Source organism: Sapajus apella, unplaced genomic scaffold, assembly GCF_009761245.1.
Source record: "Sapajus apella isolate SASKATOON/1434 unplaced genomic scaffold, GSC_monkey_1.0 scaffold43, whole genome shotgun sequence".
NCBI lineage: Eukaryota > Metazoa > Chordata > Mammalia > Primates > Cebidae > Sapajus > Sapajus apella.
Window position 1 is genome coordinate 4,538,226 of NW_022436983.1, and position 25,709 is coordinate 4,563,934.

The following is a 25,709-nucleotide window of genomic DNA, read 5'->3' on the forward strand; positions in this document are numbered from 1 at the left end:
CAACTTTGTCCTCACATTGGTATCACCTGGGAAAATTTACACCTCATGGAGGAAGAAGTGTGTCTTTCTCCTAGAGATTATGATTTAATTGATCTGGGGTGTGTCCTGGACTTTAAGGTCCCCAGGTGCTCCTATGTGCAGGGAGGTTTGGGAACCACTGGGGTGGAGGATGGGTCTTTTCTCTAGGACACCAGCTTTGATTGAGTCCCTGTGACGTGTGAGGCTTTCTAAGCGTTGTCTCTCCCACATTAGTCCCATGCTCTGCATGCCACACAGTGTGAGATTCAGGAATGGGAAGGTTTTGTGAGCACATTCATTCTGCACAAAAGCTGTTTTCTCATCATTAGAGGCAGTTTGTTGATAGAAAAGATACTGATTCTTCATTTTCCTTGTTCTCTGAATTCAGCGATAACTAATAACTTACAAAGTTGATATTGGTATTTCTCTGAGTCTTTTGCATTGAAATCTTTCCTCTGACTCTTGCTGCCTTTCCCAAGTGTGTCATTAAAGACTGGTATTAGAGAAGCTTGTACTTTTGCTAGGTAGTCTTGGACCAGATTTTGACATATTCTAAAAACTTTTCAAAGTTCCAGCCACCAAGTTAAACACCATGAGCAAAACCAGCCTTGGCCAGAGCATGAGCAAGTATGACCTCCTGGTTTGGTTTGAGATCAGTGAACTGGAGTCTACAGGAGAGTAAGTCCAACTTAATAAACTTTTATATAAGAGAAAATGTTTCAAATTAGGAAATGTAATTTTGAGTCTTCTTGTATTTGGGTTAATTAGTGGTTGTCATTATCAAATTCCAGGAATGATTTTGTTTTTGTTTAAATAGAGATGCAGTCTTGTTATGTTGAACAGGTAGGTCTTGACCACTCCTGCCCTCAAGCAGTCCTCCTGCCTCAGTCTCCCAAAGTGCTGAGATTACAGGCATAAGCCACCACACCTGGCCAAATTCCAGTTTTGAATTGATTTTTGGTGGTCTTGGTATTTGAATCAGGTGCTTATCAGAGAACTGACTGTTCAGCATAACAATTTGCCCTCTTGTTAGCAACAGTAAGATCATGGAGACTGGCATCTTTTTTTTTTTTTTTTTTGAGACAGAGTCTTGCTCTGTTGCCCAGGCTGGAGTGCAATGGCATGACCTCACTGCAACCTCTGCCCCCCAGGTTCAAGTGATTCTCCTGTCTCAGTGTCCTGAGTAGCTGGGATTGCAGATGTGTGCCTGTAATTTTTGTATTTTTAGTAGAGGTGGGGTTTCACCATGTTGGCCAGGCTGGTCTTGAACTTCTGACCTCAGGTGATCCACCCATCACAGCCTCCCAAAGTGCTGGGATTACAGGCGTGAGCCACCACACCCAGTGGTACCTTGTTACAAGGATTTTATCATAGTGGGTTTTAGCAGTAGTAAAACAAATGGAGCATATTGCATAGAATATGTTAAAGACTTAACATTACTAATGTCAGGGAGGACATAGAAGGGCAGAATATTTCCCTAGACTAGGGTTTCTCAATCTCAACACTGTTTGGAGCCGGATAATTCTCTGTTGTGAGGGGCTATCCTGTGCATTTAGAATATTTTGCACCATCCCTGGCCCCTACCCACAAGATGCCAGTAGCAGCTCCACTCTATTTGTGACAACCAAAAATGTCTTCAGACATTGCCAAATATCCCCCAGGGAGCCATCCTCAGTTGAGAACCACTGTCCTGGATCAAAATGATACCATCAGCTTACTCTGTCTCCATGAGCTGAGTTAGAGTAAATTATTAATGTAATTATTGTGTAAAATTGTCTCTAAAAATGCTTTTGGAAAAACACAAATGAAATAGAACTTACTCTTAGGACAGAGCCAAGAGGCTGTACCAGTTAATGTAAAGGGTAGGGTAAATGTTATCGTAATGTTCCCCTATAAGTAATTCTGAGAACCACCATCATGATCATCATCAGGAAACACTTATTAAGTTCCTACTGTGTATAGGATACCATGTTAAGTGTGGTTCTGTCCATCTTGAATGTAGTTGTCAGTAGTGACAGTGCTTTGAGGAATTTGACTTTTCATAGACAGACCTATAATGTGATTACTAGTTGTATTATGAAGGAGACGTAGTTACAGTAATTGTTTCTACTGAATTAATTGCTTTCGGAATCTTAAAAAAAAACTATAGTCTGAAATTATCTGTGTTTCTTATCTCTTGTCAATTACACTTCTGCATTATTTATTGGATACTCAATATCTAGGGGCTGGATGCCACCAAAAGATGTTACTGTCCCATGAGCACTCGGTCTAGTGAGGACTGAGACACAGATGTGTGGAAAGGATTAGTAAATGCAGATGACTATATGATTAAATGCCAGCATGGGTGAGAAAGACATGGGATCAGAATTTAGAAAAACAAAGACCACCAGGGACTAACCCTTGCAGTTGAAGTAGCACTTAGTTCTTTCTTTTGCATTTCTATTTTTGTAGGTATATCCCAGCCGTGGTTGACCATACAGCAGGCTTGCCCTGCCAGGGGACATTTTTGCTTCATCAGGTACTAATGAGGGACCAAAATAGGCCTAGGAGGGAACAATTAAAAGAGTTTAGAATAAGAGACAGAACTCTTTATTTTTGTTTTTCATCTCTATTTCAAGGGGCGGATGGGCCATTGTCCTGTTGTCCTTTTTTTCTGTGTTTTTTGATATTTCTTTCTTAGACCTTGACTTATATTTACCCTTGCTTTTATATAGCTATTTAGTTATTTTGAAAAATATTTTATTTCATTCAATTACTCTAATTTGTGTAGCTCTTCTGTCACTTTTAATACTTTTCATGGGCCGGGCGCGGTGGCTCACGCCTGTAATCCCAGCACTTTGGGAGGCCGAGGCGGGTGGATCACGAGGTCAAGAGATCGAGACCATCCTGGTCAACATGTTGAAACTCCGTCTCTACCCAGCTACTCAGGAGGCTGAGGCAGGAGAATTGCCTGAACCCAGGAGGCGGAGGTTGCGGTGAGCTGAGATCTCGCCATTGCACTCCAGCCTGGGTAACAAGAGCGAAACTCCATCTCAAAAAAAAAAAAAAACTTTTCATTTCATGATGTTTGGAAGCTCTGTGCTTTCATGCCAGAAGTTCTTAATAGGGGTTGAGGATGAAGGTTTCAGTGGACTAAAAATTGAATGCCTTTTTAAAGAAATAATTTTTTTTTTTTTTTTTTTTTTTTGTGATGGAGTTTTGCTTTTGTTACCCAGGCTGGAGTGCAATGGCGTGATCTCGGCTCACTGCAGCCTCTACCTCCTTGGTTCAGGCAATTCTCCTGCCTCAGCCTCCTGAGTAGCTGGGATTACAGGCACATGCCACCATGCCCAGCTAATTTTTTGTATTTTTAGTAGAGATGGGGTTTTACCATGTTGACCAGGATGGTCTCAATCTCTTGACCTCGTGATCCACCCGCCTCGGCCTCCCAAAGTGCTGGGATTATAGGCTTGAGCCACCGCGCCCAGCCCCAAGATAAAATTTAAAAAAAAAAAAAAATTGATTATGGCTACTAAAAATACAAAATATTAGCTGGGCATGGTGGCACGTGCCTGTAATCCCAGCTACTCAGGAGGTTGAGGCAGGAGAATTGCCTGAACCCAGGAGGCAGAGGTTGCAGTGAGCCGAGATCATGCCATTGCACTCCAGCCTGGATAACAAGAGTGAAACTCTGTCTCAAAAAAAAAAAAAAAAAAAAAAATTGATTATGAAATAGGTCCCTTTTGGTAAATCAAGGGTAGATTCAGTCAGTGTTCAAAAGTACTTATGACTCAAGTGGGCATAGGGGCTAGGGATGCCATACACTGGGACATACAATCAGGGCATGATTGAATACTTATTATGCAGGGTGCTGGCATGCAGCCACGTAATCTCCTGTGACAGATTATGGTTTTATTCTTAACACCATAGAGAAAAAGAATCTTAAAAAAAGAAAGGAAAAAACCATATCAGAACCTGACTGTTCCTCAGTCCCTGACACATCTCCCTTTGTTTTGAATAACAGTGTGGGTAGCATTTTCCCTCTTTCCATACCTCTCCTTCCTGTTTATCCCCCATGCCATGCCATACAGCCCAGAAAACAACAGACGAAGGAAATAATAGATTGCTCCAGCTAAACTGCAACCCTGCTTCATTACCTAGGGCATTCAGCGAAGGATCACAGTGACCATTATCCATGAGAAGGGGAGTGAGCTCCATTGGAAAGATGTTCGTGAACTGGTGGTAGGTGAGTACATTTCCTGAGTCAAGGATAGAGCCAGGACTTCGAGTTTTTTTTTTTTTTTTTGGAGACAGGGTCTTGCTCTGTCACCCAGGCTGGCGTACAATGATGAGATCATAACTCCCTGTGGCCTCAAACTCCTGGGCTCAAGTGATCCTCCTGCCTCAGGCTCCCGAATAGCTGGGACCACAGGTGCGAGCCACTGTGCCCTGTTAGAGATATTATTCTTCCCTGTTTGCAGTACAGGGAATGTGTGGAAGGCCATATTGGAAAACACAGACTATGGAGATGTAGAGGCCTTGAGTTTGAAACTGTATTCCTGTTTCTCCGCTTCATCATTAGTGATACGTTATCCAACTAACTGTTACTTTACTCAATTACCATGGTATATGGTTCTGTGGTAAAGGCTGTGAGAGGACATAAAAGAAATCTCTGCTGGCTGGGTGTGGTGGTGGCTCATGCCCATAATCCCAGCACTTTGGGAGGCTGAAATGGGTGGATTACTTGAGCCCAGGAGTTCAGGGCCAGCCTGGGCAAGGTAGCAATATCCCGTCTCTACAAAAAAAAATATGAAAATTATCTGGGCATGGTGGCATGCACCTGTGGTCCTGGCTACTCAGGAGGCAGAGGCAGGAGGATCGCTTGAGCTTGGGAGGTGGAGGTTGCAGTGAGCTGAGATGGCACCACTGCATTCAAGCCTGGACAACACAATGGGTCTCTGTCTCAAAAAAGAAAAAAATCTCTGCTAATTGTGAGCTTGCAGTTTAGTTGGGGAGGCAGTATATATATGTGCAGAATGCTTTGGTGAGTAAGTAACACAATGAAGACAAGGGAAAATGTATGCTAAGAGACTTAATGATGAAAACCATCCAAAAGGACTGAATAGATTCAAGAAAAATTAGAGGGGTTTTATTTTTTTGTTTTCCAGACACAAGCATTTTGAGTAAGAGAGTCAGGAATATGCCTAAGATGCAAATGACAAGAAACCCCATGGCGAGAGTGGAGGAATTAAGGCATATTGGCTAGATAGTATGAACTTTAGAATGATAGTCTGAGGCAGGAGTTTGGAACTTTTGTTGCCATGGACCTCTTTGGCAGTTCTGAAGCCTCAGAATTATGTTTCCAAATGTGAAAAATAAAATATTTAGGATTATAAAGGAAACTGATAATATTGAAATACAGTTGTTAAAACATTAAGCTCTTCTTTATTGATTCATGAAATAACAAGATTTACCAGTTGTTTTAATTACCATAATTTCAAAGTAGTGATCAATGAAAACGATATTTTGCATATGGGAAATATCTGTGGATTCCACTAGGGACAGAGTTGCAGGTACTGCCAATTCTTCTGTGGTTTATTGCCTTCCTTCATAATTGAAGGAGATGCCAATTTTTAGTTAAAGGTTTGTGAAAGTAAAAATGTAATTTTCTCCCCATCTAAGCTCAAGGACCCTCTGAATCCTGTCCAGAGTGCTTGTGTCTCTATGGACCAGATTAAGAACCTTGGGGCCAGGCACAGTGGCTCACACCTGTAACCCCAGCACTTTGGGAGGCCAGGGCAGGCAGATCACTTACGTTGAGGAGTTCAAGACTAGCCTGGACAATATGGTGAAACTGTGTATTTACAAAAAATACAAAAATTAGCTGCGTGTAGTGGTGCATGCCTATAGTCCTAGCTACTCAGGAAGCTGAGGCTAGAGGATTGCTTAAACCTGAGAAGTCAAGGCTACGGTGAGCCATGATCATGCCATTGCACTCCAGCAGCCTGGGTGACAGAGTGAGACCCTGTCAAAAAAAAAAAAAAAGAATCATCATCATCATCCCCGGAAGGGAGATTATGTTCTCTCTTGTCTGGGGCAGCAGTGGTAATAGTTTTCAAAATTTTTTTATAATTAATTTTTTTTTTTTTTTGAGATGGAGTCTCGCTCTGTCACCCAGCCTGGAGTGCAGTGGCACAATCTTGGCTCACTGCAGCCTCGCTTGGCCTCTTGGGTTCAAGCAGTTCTCTTCCTCAGCCGCCCGAGTAGCTGGGATTACAGGCACCACACCCAGCTAATTTTTGTACTTTTAGCAGACATGGGGTTTCACCATGTTGGCCAGCCTGGTCTAGAACTCCTGACCTCTTGATCTGTCTGCCTCAGGCTCCCAAAGTGCTGGGATTACAGGTGTGAGCCACCACACCCGGCCTTTTTTCTTTTTTTTTTTTTTTTTTTTGAGATGGAATTTTGCTCTTGTTTCCCAGGCTGGAGTACAATAGTGCGATCTTGGATCACCACAACCTCGGCCTCCTGGGTTGAAGCGATTCTCCTGCCTCAGCCTCCCGAGTAGCTGGGATTACAGGCATGTGCCACCACACCTGGCTAATTTTATATTTTTAGTAGAGATGGGGTTTCTCCATGTTAGTCAGGCTGGTCTCAAATTCCTGACCTCAGGTGATCCATCAGCCTCCCAAAGTGCTGGAATTACAGGAGTGAACCACTGTGCCCGGCCTATTTTTTTTTTAATTTAGTTTTTTTTTTTTAACTTTATTTACAAAGCAGTGAATGTCCTTTGACAAAAGTAATATTTGTATGGAACACTAATACCAAAACAAAAGAGATACTTTCTGACCAGAGAAGGAGAGGCAGCAGTTACTATGGCTTCTCTGAAGAACTGTATGATTTATTTTTAGTTTGTTTTATTAACAAACTCTGATGTAGTATTTACCACATGCCAGGTGCTTTTCTGAATGCTTCAAAAATACTAGTTTATTTAATCCTCATAACAACCATATGTGGAAGGAATTGTTATTCTCACTTGACATATGAGGGAACTGAGGCTCAGAGAGGTTGAGCCTTAAGCCCAAATCCTCACTGGAGGCCAAGTCCTTAACCTCTATGCAATGCTGCATCTCCTAGTGTTAATTTGAAAACGGAGTGTAGGATTTTGACCAAGAAAGGGTGTAGTGGCATGTGCCTATAGTCCCAACTACTCAGGAGGCTGAGGCTTGAGGATTGCTTAAACCTGAGAAGTTTTAAGCAATAAAGTCAGTTTGGCCAGGTGCAGCAGCTCATGCCTGTAATCCCAGCACTTTGGGAGGCCAAGGTGGAAGGATTGCTTGAGCCCAGGAGTTCGAGACCAGCCTCAGCAACATAATGGGGCCCCGTCTCTACAAAAAAAAAAAAAAAAAAAAAAAAGCTAGACGTGGTACCGGAGGCCTAAGGTCCCAGCTACTCAGGTGACTTAGGTGGGAGGATTACTAGAGCTCAGAAATTCAAGGCTTCAGTAAGCTATGATTGCACCAGTGCACTTCAGCCTGGGTGACAGACCAAGACCCTGTTTCAAAAAAAAAGGGCAGTCAATTAGTGGCCTAAGAAGTTGCTATTAGGTGAGAGTAGAATGGATTGGAACAGGGGAGGTGTGAATAGCAGGGAGACAGATAAATGGCTATTGCAAGTTCCAGCTCAGAGAGGAGGTGGCCTTTGTGAGCAGGGGAGTAATACTATAAATGAAAGTTGAGATGAATATGAGAAACTCTTTGAATGAAAAATTGATATGGTTTCTTAGTTAACTTAATGTGGGAAGTAATGGAGTCAGACCATGGAGGACTCTACCGGTAACCAAGTGACCCTTCCAGCTTCTGAACTTACAGATAGATTTAAACGTCTCTTTTTGGCTTAATGAATTCATGTTTTGTTTTTAAATGTGCCCATGCTCTGTTTCCTTTATCCTTTCTTTTAGGTCGTATTAGGAATAAGCCTGAGGTGGATGAAGCTGCAGTTGATGCCATTCTTTCTCTAAATATTATTTCTGCCAAGTACCTGAAGTCTTCCCACAACTCTAGCAGGTGGGACACCCAGAGGAGTGTGAAGAGTCCACCCTTGTGGGGGTTAATTGGTACACCATTAGGTTCCTTATTCGTTAATGACTCCCAGTTCAGACGAAGACATGAACTCCCTTCTCCCTTCTAGATTCAAAAATCTATTTATTCACCTGCCTGCTGCTCTCTCCAAAAAAAAAGAGAATTGGAGCTATTTGTATGTGATGAATTACTCCTAGAGAATGGAAGTGATCTGTCCCATGTGAAGTATGAATAGATGTAACAAGTAATACATGAAAATTGGAGAATGAAAGCTCAATATATTGCCCAAGGATTTAAAAGTACAAATTAATTATTGCCAAGATTAAATGTTTTCCTGTGAAATAGTTGCTGTGGAGAGAAAGCTTTCTCTTACTCCTAAGTATCATGGAAACGTGCTCACCAAGATAAAAATGAAGCCTCTTGTGTTTAGTCTTTGCTGCTGCTAGTATAGGCTCAACTATTCTTAGTATTCGATTTTCGTTTATGCACAAAAGTGATAAATAATATGAACTCTTATGACCACGATTGGCTGCCATGCATAGTAGATTTTACTTTGTCTTTCATTTTAAATGTTTCACTTAAAATTATTTTTTATAATCAGGTGATAACGGACAATTCATAAAGTACATAGCCATTCTACTTTCCCTTTTAAGATTAAAACTAAACCAGCTGGGGTCCTCTTACCTCACCCAGCAAAGGAGTTCTCATTGTCTCAGAGACTCCATCTCTATATCCTAGCTATATCCTAGGGACTGGGAAACAGGAGCAGCTGCCTCTTCTAATGTGGGCTGAGCACAATGCCTTCACACCACAGGACTTCACTGTGCCTCAGTCTGCTCCTGAAAAACTTGTTTACATCCATGTTGAGAGGAGGAAGGGTAAGAATAAGACAACAGGCAGAAATGGAATGAAAGGTTTGGGCCAGGATTAATTTCTTTTTGTTGTTTTCTTGTGTTATAGTTTACCATAGGAAAGAGGAAAAAAACAAACTTCTATTTACTGGCAGGGGCTGTGGAGAAAGAGGGAAGGAGTGAGAGGGCATATATGTCTGGGGAGGGGGAGTGGCAGTAATAAAGAGGGGTGCTTTGACTATCTGTGGGCAGAATCATGAACAATACTATTTCCCTGAAGTCAGCAGTAATTCTGCATAGCTTTCTGTCTTCTGCCAATAGCTATGAAAAATGTATTGTAGATTTCCCTAAGGTACTTAGTAAAATATACAGGGAAAGATGGGCTTTGGTTGAAATACTGGTTATTCTAAGTTTGCCTCCATTAGAGTAACTTTGAGAATTCCTTTAATTCATGCCCCAAAACAGGTCAGGTGCTACAAGAAATGAATTTGGCTTTGTTAGAAGCAGCTTATCTTGTGAGTTGGAGTGAGTTAATCAAAAAAGGCTGAAGTCAAGAATAATTAAAAGATATACACCTTAAACATTTCTGTTCTAGGCTGGGCAAGGTGGCTCATGCTTGTAATGCCAGCACTTTGGGAGGCCGAGGCGGGTGGATCACCTGAGGTCAGGAGTTCAAGACCAGCCTGGCCAACATGTTGAAACCCCATCTCTACTAAAAATACAAAATTAGCCAGACATGTTGGCGCATGCCTGTAATCCCAGCTACTTAGGAGGCTGAGGCAGGAGAATCGCATGAACCCAGGAGGTGTAAGTTGCAGTGAGTGGATATTGTGCCATTGCAGTGCAGCCTGGGCAACAAGAGTGAAACTCCATCTAAAAAACAAAAAATTTATGTTCTAATTTAAACTATACAAATCTACATTAATTTATTAAGCTTTTGCTGGAAGGCCATGGCCTTTTTTTTTTTTTTTTTTTTTTTTTCCAAGAGACAATGTCTCGCTATGTTGCCCAGGCTGGAGTGCAGTGGCTATTCACAGACGAGATCCCATTACTGATCAGCACAGGAGTTTTGACCCGCTCCGTTTCCGACCTGGGCCGGTTCACCCCTCCTTAGGCCACCTGGTGGTCCTCCCCTCCTGGGAGGTCACCATATTGATGCCGAACTTAGTGCAGACACCGATTGGCATGGCACACTACAGCCCAGAACTCCTGGGCTCAAGCGATCCTCCCACCTCAGCCTCCCAAGTAGCTGGGACTGTAGGCACACACCACCATGCCTGGTGGATTTTTCTTTAATTATAAGTTCATTTACTGGAATTCTGATTGTCTCCCTTGCAAAACCACACCCATAATTCATCATCTGTGACTCTCAGTTTGGTGGAGCAAGAATTAGAAATGTTGATCCTGTGCTGTGTTGGAATATTAAAAACAAGAATTAGAAACCTATGAAGAAAATCTAAGTTCAAAATCCTTTAAACTTTGTATCATTTATTAACATTTTATCATTTTCCCTTCTTTTACATTTATCTCACCCAACCTTAACAACTATTTTTAAACAACTCATCATCAGACCTTTTGAAAACATTCAACTTAGTTTTCACAGAAACAAAAATTATTTATGTTTTCTTATTTCATTGATTTGCCTAATGTTTAATGAAGTTAGACAATAATAAGTGCAACTGGCATAAACAGATTTGGGACCAGATACTACTGACATTTGATAAGCATGCAACTTAACTCTTTGGAGCAAAGTGTCTGGACATATGAGACATCTTTGTAGTTTAGAATGCTCAAGGAGAAAGAACTAGGCATCAATCTGTATATTTTAGGGATATGGAGAACATAGGTTAATATGACTAGTAAGTGGCAAAATGGAGTTTGGTTAAGAGAACTTTTGTTCTGTTTGTCTAAGGTTTAATGTTTAAAATTGAACTTACCTCCAGTTTGGGGATATAATGTGTGTTTCTTAGAGTTCTTTTAAAATATATTGATAGTGGAACATAATTGACAAGGGACCATTATTCCTTTTCTTGGCTGCCCTACATTTATGTTAATGAATTGACTTGGTTTTCCTTTAACTCTGCAGCAACTTCGTATTATTCTCAATACCAAGTCACTACCAAAAGGGGTATTGATGGTAGTAATCTCCACTTTCCCATCTATGTCCAGCATTTTCCTTAGTTGAAAGTCTCAGGAGAGGGACCCATGTCATTGTAAGTCCTCTATCAAATTGTGTTCCATGGAATTCTCTGTTAATTGTCTGTCCACTTGAATTCACTTTGCTTATCAGCAAATTTGTCTTTTTTTATATATATATATTTTTCTGATTCACTCGATTTCTTTTGTTTTGTTTTGTTTTGTTTTGCTGCACTGACAAAAGCCTTTTCCATGTTTTTGCAGGCTCTTTCTTGATAAGGATATTCCTAGGTATTTTCTGTTTGCTTTTTTGCACATAAAGGTTCTAGTTTATCAGAATGCTTTATGTCTTATGTTGCTTTGATGGCTGTTTTAATGTTGTGGTTCCCTCCCCATGTAAACCTACTGTATCTAGGGTAGAGTAGATCCTATTGTGTACCCTAAGAAGCACATAGCTTCTTCAGTGATTTTTCAAGTTTCAAATTATTTTCTCCGTTTATGAAACTTGTCAGTTTTATTCTTACATCATTTCAGTTTTCCTCTTCTACGTTACAAAGTAGAATGTTTCGCCCTTCATTTCATTCAGAATCTCAGGCTTTGTTTTCTGTTCCCCTCTTTGTCTGCTCTCTGTCAAAAGCTTGACAAGTTTATTGCTTTATAAAGTCTGTTGCAGCCTTGCAAAATGGATCGCTTTCTGCTCTGTTTTGTCCTGTGCAGTAGTAGAGACAAATGTGTCTATTTGGATAGTTCTGTCTGTAAGAAATATTTTATATATTATTTTTAACATTTATCTTGGTCCTGTCAGGACTGCTTATTTTATCTGTTTATTTTCTTCTTTTGGAACAGAAAAAGTCCTGGTTTGGTATTAAAGGAAGTTGTTTTGGTTTTTGTTTTTTGTTTTTTTAGATCTCTGTATCTCATTTAGGGAAGAAAATGGAAGGAAGTGATACATGGCAGTATAACCTAAAATGTTAAAAATGCATAAACATATTTATATATTTGACTGATGTTACTGATATAATGATTTTATACCTTAATCTGGACTCCATTCAGTTTATATTTCAGAGATTGTCCTAATGAACTCAAGAGGGTTCATCAGATGTGACCATAATGTAAGAAGTTGGTCTCTGTTTTGTTTTCTTGAGACGGGTTCTTGCTCTGTTGCCCAGGCTAGAGTGTAGTAGCTATACCTGCAGATGGTTTATATATATATATATATATATATATATATATATATATATATATGCAGCTGGGCATGGTGGCTCACGCCTGTAATCCCAACACTTTGGGAGACTGAGATGGGCAGATCACGAGGTCAAGAGATCGAGACCATCCTGCTCAACATGGTGAAAACCTGTCTCTACTAAAAATACAAAACTTAGCTGTGTGTGGTGACACACCTGTAGTCACAGCTGCTCTGGAGGCTAAAGCGGGAGAATCACTTGAACCCAGGAGGCAGAGGTTGTAGTGAGCTGAGATCATGCCACTGCACTCCAGCCTGGGAAACAGAGTGACATTCCATTTCATAAATAAATAAATAAATAAAATAAAGTGCAGTAGGATGATCATAGCTTACTGCAACCACGAATTCCTGGGCTCAAGCAGTCCTCCCGTGTCAGCCTCCTAAATAGCTGGGACTGTAGGCACATGCCACCATGCCCAGCTGATTCAATTTTTTTTTTTTTTTTAAATGGGGTCTCACTGTATTTCCCAAGCTGGCCTCAAACTCCTGGCCTCAAGTGATCTTCCCACTTTGATCTCCCAAAGTGCTGGGATTACAGGTGTGAGCTACCATGAGTGACCAGAAGTTGGCTTTTAATAGTTCGTAAATAGGCCGGGCGCGGTGGCTCACGCCTGTAATCCCAGCACTTTGGGAGGCCGAGGTGGGTGGATCACGAGGTCAAGAGATCGAGACCATCCTGGTCAGCATGGTGAAACCCCGTCTCTACTAAAAATACAAAAATTCAGCTGGGCATGGTGGCATGTGCCTGTAATCCCAGCTACTCGGGAGGCTGAGGCAGGAGAATTGCCTGAACCCAGGAGGCGGAGGTTGCGGTGAGCCGAGATCGCGCCATTGCACTCCAGCCTGGGTAACAAGAGCGAAACTCCGTCTCAAAAAAAAAAAAAAAAAAAAAAAAAAAAAATAGTTCGTAAATAATAAATTCAGGCCAGGTACCATGGCTCACACCTGTAATACCACCACTTTGGGAGGTCAAGGTGGGCGGATCACGAGGTCAAGAGATGAAGACCATCCTGGCCAACATGGTGAAACCCCGTCTTTACTAAAAATACAAAAATAATCTGGGCTTGGTGGAGCACACCTGTAGTCCCAGCTACTCGGGAGACTGAGACAGGATAATCATGAACCTGGGAGGCGGAGGTTGCAGTGAGCCAAGATCGTGCCACTGCACTCCAGCCTGGTGATGGAGTGAGATTCCATCTCAAATAATAATAAATTCAAAGGAATATATCCTGTGAAGTAGTCATCTTGAAACCTGTTTTTCCTCTGATGCTGCTGCTGTTCAGAACATCTTGAGAAATCCATTTGGAAGTACTTGTCACCACCTTAGGAGGCATACAGGAAAATATGTCTTGGGACTCGGCCCTGTTTATAACCCTAAATTCTATTGCCAGGTTGATTAAATTGACATTTCTCCCCAGTCTTAGTTGTATTTCTTTCAGCCATTTCTGAAGAATTGCCACTGGCAGGGTGCAGTGGCTCACACCTATAATACTAGCACTTTGGGAGGCCAGGGTAGGAAGATTACTTGAGCCCAAGAGTTCAAGACCTGCCTGGGCAATGTAGAACTTGTCTCTACAGAAAAAAAAAAAAATTAGCCAAGTGTGATGGCTTGTGCCCATATTCCCAGCTACTCCGGAGGCTGAGGTGGGAAGATCACTTGAGCCCAGGAGTTAGAGGCTGCAGTGAGCTGTAATTGTACCAGTGCACTCCAGTCTGAGCAACAGAGCAAGACCCTGTCTCTAAAACCTAAATTTAAAACCGGGCGCAATGGCTCATGCCTGTAATCCCAGCACTTTGGGAGGCCGAGGTGGGTGGATCACCTGAGGTCGGGAGTTCGAGACCAGCCTGACCAACTCCGTCTCTATTAAAAATATAAAAATATTAGCCAGGCGTGGTGGTGCATGTCTGTAATCCCAGCTACTCGGGAGGCTGAGGCAGGAGAATCGCTTGAACCCAGGAGATGGAGGTTGTGGTGAGCTGAGATCACGCCATTGTACTCCAGCCTGGGCAATAAGAACGAAACTGTCTCAAAAAAAAAAAAAAAATTAAATTTGAAAAGCCAGGCACAGTGGCTCACACCTGTAATCCCAGCACTTTGGAAGGCCAAGACGGGCAGATCACCTGCAGTCAGGAGTTCAAGACCAGCCCGGCCAACATGGTGAAACCCCATCTCTACTAAAAATACAAAAATTAGCTGGGCTTGGTGGTGGGCGCCTGTAAACCCAGCTACTCAGGAGGCTGAGGCAGGAGAATGACTTGAACCTGAGAGGCAGAGGTTGCAGTGAGCCAAGATTGTGCCACTGCACTCCAGCCTGGGTGACAAGAGCAAGACTTCATCTCAAATAAATAAATTAATTAATGTTTAAAAATAAATTGCCACCTTTGGTGGATATTCCAACAGAACTTGCTGCGACAAGTACAAAGCAAGAAAGGGGAACTTTTTTTTTTTTGACAAAAGGATAAAAAAGAAAAACTTTTTTCCCCAATACAGGAAGACTTTAGTGGAGTGAAAACTTCCCTTTTGTTTCTGCCAATGAAATTTCCTCTTTACATTAAGTGAAAGCTTGGCCTGAAAACAGAAATATGAAGAGGCTTTTTTAGACAAGTTCAAAACATTTGCCTCAGTTGAAAGAATCAGCGTCATGAAACCTCAGCAATGATCCTGGGAGATGCCACGTTATGGTTTGCAACTTAGTGAAGGCAGCAGTGATAGGAATTTCTGTCACATATCACAAAAGTCATAAATGCCCTCTAAGAAGAGGGGTTTATTTCACTTTAGCACAGATGTATCCAGTGTCTGAAATGGAACAAATAAGCCCCACCCATTCTAGGTACCGTGATAAAAACAGGGACGCAATAAAAGAGCAGATTTCAGGAGACTGAGACAGGAGAATTGCTTGAACCTGCCAGGCGGAGGTTGCAGTGAGCCTAAATCGCACCACTGTACACCATCCTGTACAACAAGAGTGAAACTCCATCTCAAAAAAAAAAAAAAAGAGCAGATGTCATGGTGATAGAATCAGTTCTCAAGTGGCTTCTGGTGAAGTAGTAGTTATTGTCACCCAATATTAGAATATGCCTTAAACCAAATTAAAAATTTGCACTACACAGAGTTTTATGGACACATGAAGGGTTTCCTGCTATGCCCAGGGAGCCCAAGAACAATAGAAAGGCCTTGATTGTCCATCATTTCTGTTGCTGTTTGGGTCACTTGGTGGCTTTGTGTTTGTCTTGTTAGTTGTTTCTATATCTTATGTCTTCGTAGAGAATTTTCTTGACCCACACTCACTGTCTCAAAGGTTAGACATTTGAGAGAGTATTAAGTACTTGAAGAAGACTTAGATCTAGAAGCAGCCACAACATTAGATGATCAGACCTCATACACTGGCACTTGGAAGATGCGATGTGGTGATGGGTTCAGTTTCAAAAATAAATTATTCTCTCTGTTGATTGTTTCTGGAGGAAGAAACATGGGGATGTGTTTAGAGGGAGGATGTGCCAGCTACTTATCATAGGAAGTCTAGAAAAGGCAGCCATAGTGAGGTCACCATTTGAAAAGGAGTAAGAAGGAATGTATTGGCCAGAAAAGAGTGTGCACAGACTCTTCTAGGTGAATCAGGTGAGCTGTGTTTTATCTGCAGAGAACGAGTGGTGTCGGGACAGACAAGGCATCTTCCCTTCCACTTATCATAGGGGTCTGAGAAAGGAAACATAGGGTAGAATCTGGAATCAATCTGTAATGCTGCTTTTAAACTAAGTGCAGTATTTCAGATTAGACTTGCTGAACTGGAAGAATTAATTAGAGTTTATGGTATTTTACCAGCAGAAAAAAACAATGTTAGAAAAACAACCAAAACAAACCAGTTTGTGGGTATCTATTACATTAAGTTTCTGTTTGTTATAGAAATATGAGATTGATTTTCCTTTTTTTATCGTATTCTTTTTTTTCCTTTTATACTTTAAGTTCTGGGGTACATGTGCAGAACATGCAGGTTTGTTACGTAGGCATACATGTGCCGTGGTAGTTTGCTGCATCTGTCACCCCATCATTTACATTAGGTATTTCTCCTAATGCTATCCCTCCCTTACCCCCCACAAGGTTGATTTTTCAGATGGCTTTAAAAAAAAAAAAAAAGGCTAACAAATGATATTTGGCTGGCTCTAGTGTTAAAAATTTATTCTCTTTTACTGAAACATCAGTTAAGAATAACCTTTTGGACCTGGTGCAGTGGCTCATGGCTCTAATCCCAGCACTTTGGGAGGCTGTGGCGGGCCGATCATGAGGTCAGGAGTTCGAGGCTAGCCTGGCCAACGTGGTGAAACCCTCTCTTCTAAAAATACAAAAAATTAGCCAGGCATAGTGGTACACACTTGTAGTCCCAGCTACTTGGGAGGCTGAGGCAGAAGAATTGCTGGAACGGCAGGCAGAGGTTGCAGTGAGCTGAGATTGTGCCACTGCATTCCAGCCTGAGTGACAGAGCAACACTCCAAACACTCCATCTCGAAAAAAAAAAGAATAACATTGCTGGGCATCGTGGCTTATGCCTATAATCCTAGCACTCTGGAAGGCCAAGGTAGGCAGATCACCTGAGGTCGGGAGTTCTAGACCAGCCTAACCAAAATGGAGAAAGCCTATCTCTACTAAAAACACAAAATTAGCCAGGGGGTAGGGAGGGCAGTGGTGACTCATGCCTGTAATCCCAGCTACTCAGGTGGCTGACACAAGAGAATCACTTGTACCTGGGAGGCAGAGGTTGCAATGAGCCAAGATTGCGCCATTGCACTCCAGCCTGGGCAACAAGAGCGAAACTCTGTCTCAGAAAAAAAAATAATAATAATTGTTCTTTTATTTCAAATAAGGCTCTCCTCGGTGATGGCTCACACCTATAATCTAAGCACTTTGGGAGATCAAGGTGGGTGGATCGCTTGAGGTCAGGAGTTCAAGACCAGCCTGGCCAACATGAGGAAGCCCCATCTATGCTAAAAATACAAAAAATAGTTGGGTATAATGGTGTATGCCTATAATCCCAGCTACTTGGGAGGCTGAGGCAGGAGAATGGCTTGAACCCAGGAGGCGGAGGTTGCAGTGAGCCGAGATTGCACCACTGCACTTCAGCCTGGGTGACAGAGTGAAACTCCATCTCAAAAATAAATAAATAATGGCCGGGCGCGGTGGCTCAAGCCTGTAATCCCAGCACTTTGGGAGGCCGAGGCGGGTGGATCACGAGGTCAAAAGATCGAGACCATCCTGGTCAACATGGTGAAACACCGTCTCTACTAAAAATACAAAAAAAATTAGCTGGGCATGGTGGCGCGTGCCTGTAATCCCAGCTACTCAGGAGGCTGAGGCAGGAGAATTGCCTGAACCCAGGAGGCGGAGGTTGCGGTGAGCCGAGATCGCGCCATTGCACTCCAGCCTGGGTAACGAGAGAAACTCCGTCCCAATAAACAAACAAACAAATAAATAAATAAGGATCTCTATACTTAAACTCTTCTACCCAGTTTCTACCATTAATCCCCTCAGATAAATTTGTGACATTTCTGAAGCCCAGCAGCACTGGATTGATTGATGTTTAGCCCTCTTGTGATGTGAAGATTGAAGCTGACAAATTAGTGAGCATTCACCTCCTGCTCTCATCATTAACCAACAAGGGAGCATACTTAGTCTTTCTTTCCTGTTTCAGTTTCTGTCCACACTCACTTATCCATTTCATCTTAATCCCTTTGGTTGACCTCACTATTTTTATGTTTGTAGGCAGAGGCAGGCTTGTCAAAACAAAATTTAAGAAAGCACAACTGGCCAGGTGCAGTGGCTCATACCTGTAATCCCAACGCTTTGGGAGACTGAGGTGGGCAGATCACCTGAGGTCAGGGGTTCAAAACCAGTCTGAGCAACATGCTGAAACCCTGTCTCTACTAAAAATGCAAAAATTAGGTGTGGTGGTGTGCGCCTGTAATCCCAGATATTTGGAAGGCTGAGGCAGGAGAATCACTTGAACCTGGGAAGCAGAGGTTGCAGTGATCCGAGATCACGCCACTGCACTCCAGCATAGGCAACAAAGCAAAATTCCGTCTCAAAAACAAAAAAGGCACAGCTAAGTATTCCTTAATCATGGGTGGGGTTGGGGGCAAGATGATGGGGACCTATCTTTTCCTCCTAGGAAATAAGAGTTCTTTTCTGTTATTAGAGTTTGATAAATTGAAAGTGTCGGTTGGGATAGAGTTCTTTAGGATGATTGACAGTGGCATTACCTGGACTGAGGTGACTTTAGCATGTTTTGGATGATTCCCTCTTGTCTTTCTGACTTTAGGACCTTCTACCGCTTTGAGGCTGTGTGGGACAGCTCTCTGCATAACTCCCTTCTTCTGAACCGAGTGACTCCCTATGGAGAAAAGATCTACATGACCTTGTCGGCCTACCTAGAGGTAAGGAGACTTGGAACTTCAGTTGATGAGAACAGCCAGCCCTGAACGGTGTGCAGGTTACAGCAGGAAGTGCTCAGCAAATATTCCACTTGTTTTGTCCTCTTTCTTCCTCCACATCCTTAAGCTTTTTATTTTATTATACTTTGCTGACTCTTCTGATTGTATTAGATTCTATTCCTGGGTTCTGTTTACTCAAAAAACTACAGGACATTCATTCCTGCTTCAGCTTTAGTAGCTAATCACCATTCTTTGAAGAATGTGATTTTTAAGAAAACTTCACCTCTTGTTTTTGTAGTTATGGACAGAGTATTAATAATAGTGGTTAACAGCCCAGACCCAGGAGCCAGCCTGTTTGAGTTCAAATCTCTGTGCTGCTACTTACTTCCTGTATGTCCTTGGAGAAACTCTCTTTGCCTCAGTTTCCTTACCTATCAAACAAGGGAAACAACACTTACCTCAGATAAAAATAAACGCATCTGTAAGGAGTACTACCTACTCTTGCACATATTATCCACTAGGTGGCTGTAGAAATAATTGGTGGAGCTGAAATCCTTCAGTTCCCACAACTGGGACTAGCTTTTTAAATATGTTCGTGTATAGCCTCTGGTCACAGTACGTTGCCTGCCCTTCATCAACACCTACCCTGTCTGCTTTCAGCTGGATCATTGTATCCAGCCAGCTGTCATCACCAAGGATGTGTGCATGGTCTTCTATTCCCGAGATGCCAAGATCTCACCACCCCGTTCTCTGCGTAGCCTCTTTGGCAGTGGCTACTCAAAGTCACCAGACTCGTAAGTTTTTGACACAAGTTAGCTTCCAGTTTGTTTCTTCAGTACAACAGAATCATCAGTCCTTAAGTATTCTCAGCTTACAGTCTCACAGTTAGTTTACAGTTTATAAACCATTTTGGTAACTGACACCTGGAATGTACTGACTTGCATGCTGACATTTAATAAAATGTTAACGGATGGATGAATTATGAATGAAGGAGGGGATATTACATTGTGAATACCTCTAAAACAATTTTGCAAAGACTAAATATCCTTTTAAATATCATCATTATTATTTCTAATAGATTACCATTGGAATTTTCTTCTTTTTAAGATTTGTTGTGCTTCCCCCCCCCCCCTTTTTTTTTTTGAGATGCAGTTTTGCTCTTGTTGCTCAGTCTGGAGTGCAATGGCGTGATCTTGGCTCACCGCAACCTCCGCCTCCCAGTTTGAAACGATTCTCCTGCCTCAGCCTCCCAAGTAGCTGGGATTACAGGCATGTGCCACCATGCCCAGCTAATTTTGTATTTTTAGTAGAGATGGGATTTCTCCATGTTGATCAGGCTGTTCTCAAATTCCCAACCTCAGGTGATCCACCCACTTCAGCCTCCCAAAGTGCTGGCATTACAGGCATGAGCCACCATACCCAGCTTGTTGCGCATACTTAGGGCATACAAACTACGTCAAGAGTAATATAGTGAAGGCCAAGCACAGTGTCTCACATCTGTAATCCCAGCACGTTGGGAGTCTGAGGATGGAGGATTGCTTGAGCCTAGGAGTTTGAGACCAGCCTGGGCAACATAGTGAGACCCCATCTCTACAGAAAATTTAAAAATTAGGCAGATGTGGTGGCACACGCCTGTAGTCCCAGCTACTCAGGAGGCTGGGTGACACAGTGAGACCCTGTCACAAAATGAATGAATGAATGAAGGAAGGAAGGAAGGAAAGAAAGAAAGAAAGATAGATACAGTGAATACCTGTGTATGGCAACCCAGCTTAAAAAATAAAATAAGTATTACTAATACAAAAGAAGGTATTACTTTTGTATATACTCAAGCTATGTGCAGTGGCTCACACCTGTAATTCCAGCACTTTGGGAGACCAAGGCAGGTAGATCACCTGACGTCAGGAGTTTGAGACCAGCCTGGCCAACATGGTGAAACCCCTTCTCTACTAAAAATACAAAACTAGCTGGGGGTAGTGGCATGCACCTATAAGCAGGAGGCTGAGGCAGGAGAATCACTTGAACCCCAGAAGCAGAGGTTGCAGTGAGCCGAGATCACATCATTGCACTCCAGCCTGGGCAAAAAGAGTGAAACTCCGTCTTTTTTTTTTTTTTTCAAACGGGGTTTCACTACGTTAGTCAGGCTGGTTTTGAACTCCCGACCTCAGGTGATCCGCCTACCTTGGCCTCCAAAGTGCTTGGATTACAGGCATGATGAGCCACCACACCCGGCCTGAAACTCCGTCTCAAAAAAAAAAAAAAAAAAAGTTTTCGGGAGTTGGGCACAGTAGCATACACCTGTAATCCCAGCACTTGGAAGGCTGAGGTGGGTGGATCACAAGGTCAGGAGTTCAAGACCAACCTGGCCAAGATGGTGAAACCCCATATCTACTAAAAATATAAAAATTAGCCGAACATGGTGGCATGTGCCTGTAATCCCAGCTACTCAGGAGGCTGAGGCAGAGAATTTGAACCTGGGAGGTGAAGGTTGCAGTGAGCCAAGATTGCATCACTGCACTCCAGCCTGGGCAACAGAGTGAGACTCCATCTTAAAAAAAAAAAAAAAAAAGAAAAGGTATTGTACCTCTTACTATTCACAGTCCCCAGAAGTTGTTGATTATAATTTCATTCTAGTCATTGTTTCCCTCATATCTTCTCTCTTACAGTAAGAAAAGATAAATTTTTAGTTATAAATTATGTACTTTATCATTCAGTTTCATTCACCCTATTAAAATAGCAGTGTTTAAAAGACTGAGATGAGGTAGAGCGTGTGGTGGTTTATGCCTGTAATCTCAGCATATTTTTTAATTTTTTGAGACAGGGTCTCCCTCTATTGCCCTGGCTAGAGTGCAGTGGTGCAATCTCAGTTTACTACAATCTCTACCTCCCGGGTTCAAGTGATTCTCCTGCCTCAGCTTTCAGAGTAGCTGGGACTACAGGCACATGCCACCGTACGGGCTAATTTTTTTTTTTCTTTTTTCTGAGATGGAGTTTCATTCTTGTTGCCCAGGCTGGAGTGCAATGATGCGATCTTGGCTAACTGCAACCTTTGCCTCCTGGCTTCAACTGATTCCCCCGCCTCAGCCTCTCGAATAGCTGGGATTACAGGCATGCACCACCATGCCCAGCTAATTTTTGTATTTTTAGTAGAGGCGGGTTTTCACCATGTTGGCCAAGCTGTCTTGAACTACTGACCTCAGGTGATCCACCCGCCTCAGCCTCCCAAAGTGCTGGGATTACAGGCGTGAGCCACCACACCCAGCTAATTTTTTGTATTTTTAGTAGAGACAGGGTTTCACTATGTTGGCCAGGCTGGTCTTGAATACCTGACCTCATGATCCACCTGCCTCGGCCTCCCAAAGTGCTGGGATTACAGGCGTGAGCCACTGCATTCAGCTGTCTCCGCACTTTTTGATGCCAAGGTGAAAGGATCAAGGTGAAAGGTCTTGAAAGTTCAAGACCAACCTGGGCAATGTATTGAGACCCTGTCTGTACAAAAATTTAAAATTTACCTGGGAATGGTGGTGTATGCCTCAAGTCCCAACTAAGGAGGCTGAGACAGGAAGATCACTTGAGTCCAAGAGTTTGAATCTGCAGTGAGTTATGATTGTACCACTGCACTCCAGCCTGGGTGACACAGGGAAACCCTATCTCTAAAAAATATATAAAATTGAGATAAAAGCAGGCTCCTCGGCCGGGCGCGGTGGCTCAAGCCTGTAATCCCAGCACTTTGGGAGGCCGAGGCGGGTGGATCACGAGGTCAAGAGATCGAGACCATCCTGGTCAACATGGTGAAACCCCGTCTCTACTAAAAATACAAAACATTAGCTGGGCATGGTGGTGCATGCCTGTAATCCCAGCTACTCAGGAGGCTGAGGCAGGAGAATTGCCTGAACCCAGGAGGCGGAGGTTGCGGTGAGCCGAGATCGTGCCATTGTACTCCAGCCTGGGTAACGAGAGCGAAACTCCCCCCCAAAAAAAAAAAAAAAAAAAAAAAAAAAAGCAGGCTCCTCTAGGAAAAGGTATAACACTTAAGTTCAAAATGGGAAAAGAGCAGTGACAAATAAGAAATGTCTATAATTGGCCGGGCATGGTGGCTCATGCCTGTAATCCCAGCACTTTGGAAGGCGGGTGGATCATGAGATCAGGAGTTCAAGACCAGCCTCACCAACATTATGAAACCCCATCACTACTAAAAATACAAAAATTAGCCAGGTGTGGTGGCATGTGCCTGTAATCCCAGCTACTCAGGAGGCTGAGGCAGGAGAATTACTTGAACCCGGGACTCGGAGGTAGCACTGAACCAAGATCATGCCACTGGACACCAGCCTAGGCAACAGAATGAGACTACATCTGAAAAAAAAAAAAAAAAAAAAAAAAAAAGAAAGGAAATGTCTGTAATTATATTTGAGGATGGGTTGCAGTCCCTGCAGAGAAGACACTATTTTAAGTAGTAATTGAGATTTTCCTGTTGTTGTGCTATAAGAGATTAAGCAATTATTTTATTTTCTTCAAATAGGAATCGAGTCACTGGCATTTACGAACTCAGCTTATGCAAAATGGCAGACACAGGTAGTCCAGGTAAGCTCTTGTGGATCGAGGAGGTGATATTTATCTTTGTGTATGTTGAAAGTATACTGTATTTAGGCCAGGCACAGTGGCACACGCCTGTAATCCCAGCACTTTGAGAGGCTGAGGCAGGCAGATCAAGTGAGGTCAGGAGTTGGAGACCAGCCTGGCCAATATGGTGAAACCCTGTCTCTATTAAAAATACAAAAATTAGCTGGGCATGGTGGCATGTACCTGTAGTATTAGCTACTTGGGAGGCTGAGGCAGGAGAATTGCTTGAACCCAGGAGGTGGAGGTTGCAGTGAGCCAAAATTGTGCCACTGCAATCCAGCCTGCCTGGGCAACAGAGTGAAACTCTATCTTTTTTTTTTTTTTTTTTTGAGACAGAGTCTAGCTCTGTCACCAGGCTGGAGTGCAGTGGCCCAAACTCGACTCACTGCAAATTCCGCCTCCCGGGTTCAAGCGATTCTTCTGCCTCAGCCTCCCGAGTAGCTGGGACCACAGGCACGGGCCACCACGCCCGGCTGTTTTTTGTATTTTTAGTAGAGACGGGGTTTCACCATGTTGGCCAGGATAGTCTCAATCTCTTGACCTCAGGATCCGCCCACCTCGGCCTCCCAAAGGAAACTCTATCTTAAAAAAAAAAAAAAAAAAAAAGCCTAAAAACTAAATAAAAAATAAAATATACTATATTTAAAAACTGGAGAGTCTACCCAAGTAGGATAGATATAAAACCTTTTAGAAACCGTGTGTGTTTTACAAGCCAGTTTGGTTGAGGAGGGATGTTAGGAGTTACCTTTTTCAGAGTTGCAATGTTTTTTGGTTTATGATGTGCATCTGTATTAAAATTGTATCAAAATATCACTAGGCTGTGAGTAAAATTTGAGTTAAAAAATTTGGGGCCGGGCGCGGTGGCTCAAGCCTGTAATCCCAGCACTTTGGGAGGTCGAGGTGAGTGGATCATGAGATCAGGAAATCAAGGCCATCCTGGCTAAAACGATGAAACCCCGTCTCTATTAAAAATACGAAAATTAGCTGGGCACAGTGGGTCATGCCTATAATACCAGCACTTTGGGAGACTGAGGTTGGTGGATCACAAGGTCAGGAGTTCAAACCAGTCTGACCAATATGGTGAAACCCGATTTCTACTAAAACAAAAATTAGCCAGGCATGGCACACCCACAGTCTCAGCTACCCAGGAGGCTGATGCAGAAGAGTTGCATGAACCAGGGAGGTGGAGGTTGCAGTGCAGCCTGGACAACAGACCAAGACTCCATCTCAAAAAAAAAAAAAATTTATGTGAATTAGAACGAATTTGATTTAGAAAACTTCATAACCATTTCTCTCCCCACTTTAGCCCAAAGATGACTTAGCAGTGTAACTTTACAGATGTTATCAGACTGGAATTTAAATTTCCCATGTTTTAGAAAGTCAAATTATTGGCCAGGTACAGTGGCTCACACCTGTGGTCTCAGCACTTTGGAAGGCCGAGGCACGTGGATCACCTGAGGTCAGGAGTTCAAGACCAGTTTTAAAATCTCCATTCTACCAAAGATAGAAAAATTAGCCAGGCGTGGTGGTGCGCATCTGTAATCCCAGCTTCTCAGGAGTCTGAGGCAGGAGAATTGCTTGAACCCAGAAGGTGGAAGTGGTGACTCACGCCTATAATCCTAGCACTTTGGGAGGCTGAGACAGGCAGATCACCAGGTCAGGAGTTTGAGATCAGCCTGGCCAACATGGTGAAACCCCATCTCTACTAAAAATAGAAAAAATTAGCTGGGCGTGGTGGCAAGCACCTGTAATCTCAGCTACTCAGGAGGCTGAGGCAGGAGAATCGCTTGAACCCGGGAGGCAGAGGTTGCAGTGAGCTGAGACCCCACTGTTGCACGGCAGCCTGAATGACAGAGCTAGGCTCTGTCTAAAAAAAAAAAAAAAGGTACAATTACTAAGTCAAATTTGTTCTGTATTGTTTTTAATGTGTTTTTAAATTGCTGTTGTTCCTCTAGCTAGGCGGACTTAAGCAGCACTTAGCATTTCTATGTTTATAAACTAAAACATGAACAAAAGTTAAGGTTTTCTAGTAGAGTTTGATTAATGTGAGTTTGAATCATTTTAGAGAATATACATGGAAAACAAGCCAGGGCCCTCAGGTAAAACTTAGATAAGTAAAGAAGACTTTGACTATGAATCCAAGTAGCAGCTAATTATTATACTATCCAGATAGTTCCTTGAGAAATTCTTTAAATTAATATAAATTTATATATTTAATATGTAAAACCAACATAATACTAAAAATAATTAACAGGAAATAATAGAGGCTAAAGCTCTCTGTCATCTGTCAGCCACTGAACCAGTAAGAGAGAGAGTGTGTGTGTGTGTGTGTGTGTGTGTGTGTGTGTGTGTGTGTGTGTG

General features: G+C 42.6%; 1 protein-coding gene across 18 annotated transcripts in view; it reads left to right on the top strand.

Moving 5' to 3' along the window:
- The window catches only part of KIF1B (kinesin family member 1B), a 182,554-nt gene that overhangs the window by 145,640 nt on the left and 11,205 nt on the right, over positions 1–25,709 (top strand). For 10 of the 18 annotated variants that reach the window (XM_032300335.1, XM_032300355.1, XM_032300338.1 and 7 more), the window contains 8 exons: positions 588–696; positions 2,470–2,536; positions 4,159–4,243; positions 7,958–8,063; positions 11,330–11,356; positions 18,620–18,734; positions 19,392–19,525; positions 23,248–23,309. In XM_032300335.1, the coding sequence (XP_032156226.1) occupies positions 588–696; positions 2,470–2,536; positions 4,159–4,243; positions 7,958–8,063; positions 11,330–11,356; positions 18,620–18,734; positions 19,392–19,525; positions 23,248–23,309 (705 nt within the window). The remainder of the gene's footprint in view (positions 1–587; positions 697–2,469; positions 2,537–4,158; positions 4,244–7,957; positions 8,064–11,329; positions 11,357–18,619; positions 18,735–19,391; positions 19,526–23,247; positions 23,310–25,709) is intronic. The other 8 variants (XM_032300354.1, XM_032300337.1, XM_032300341.1 and 5 more) reach the window with 1 other exon arrangement.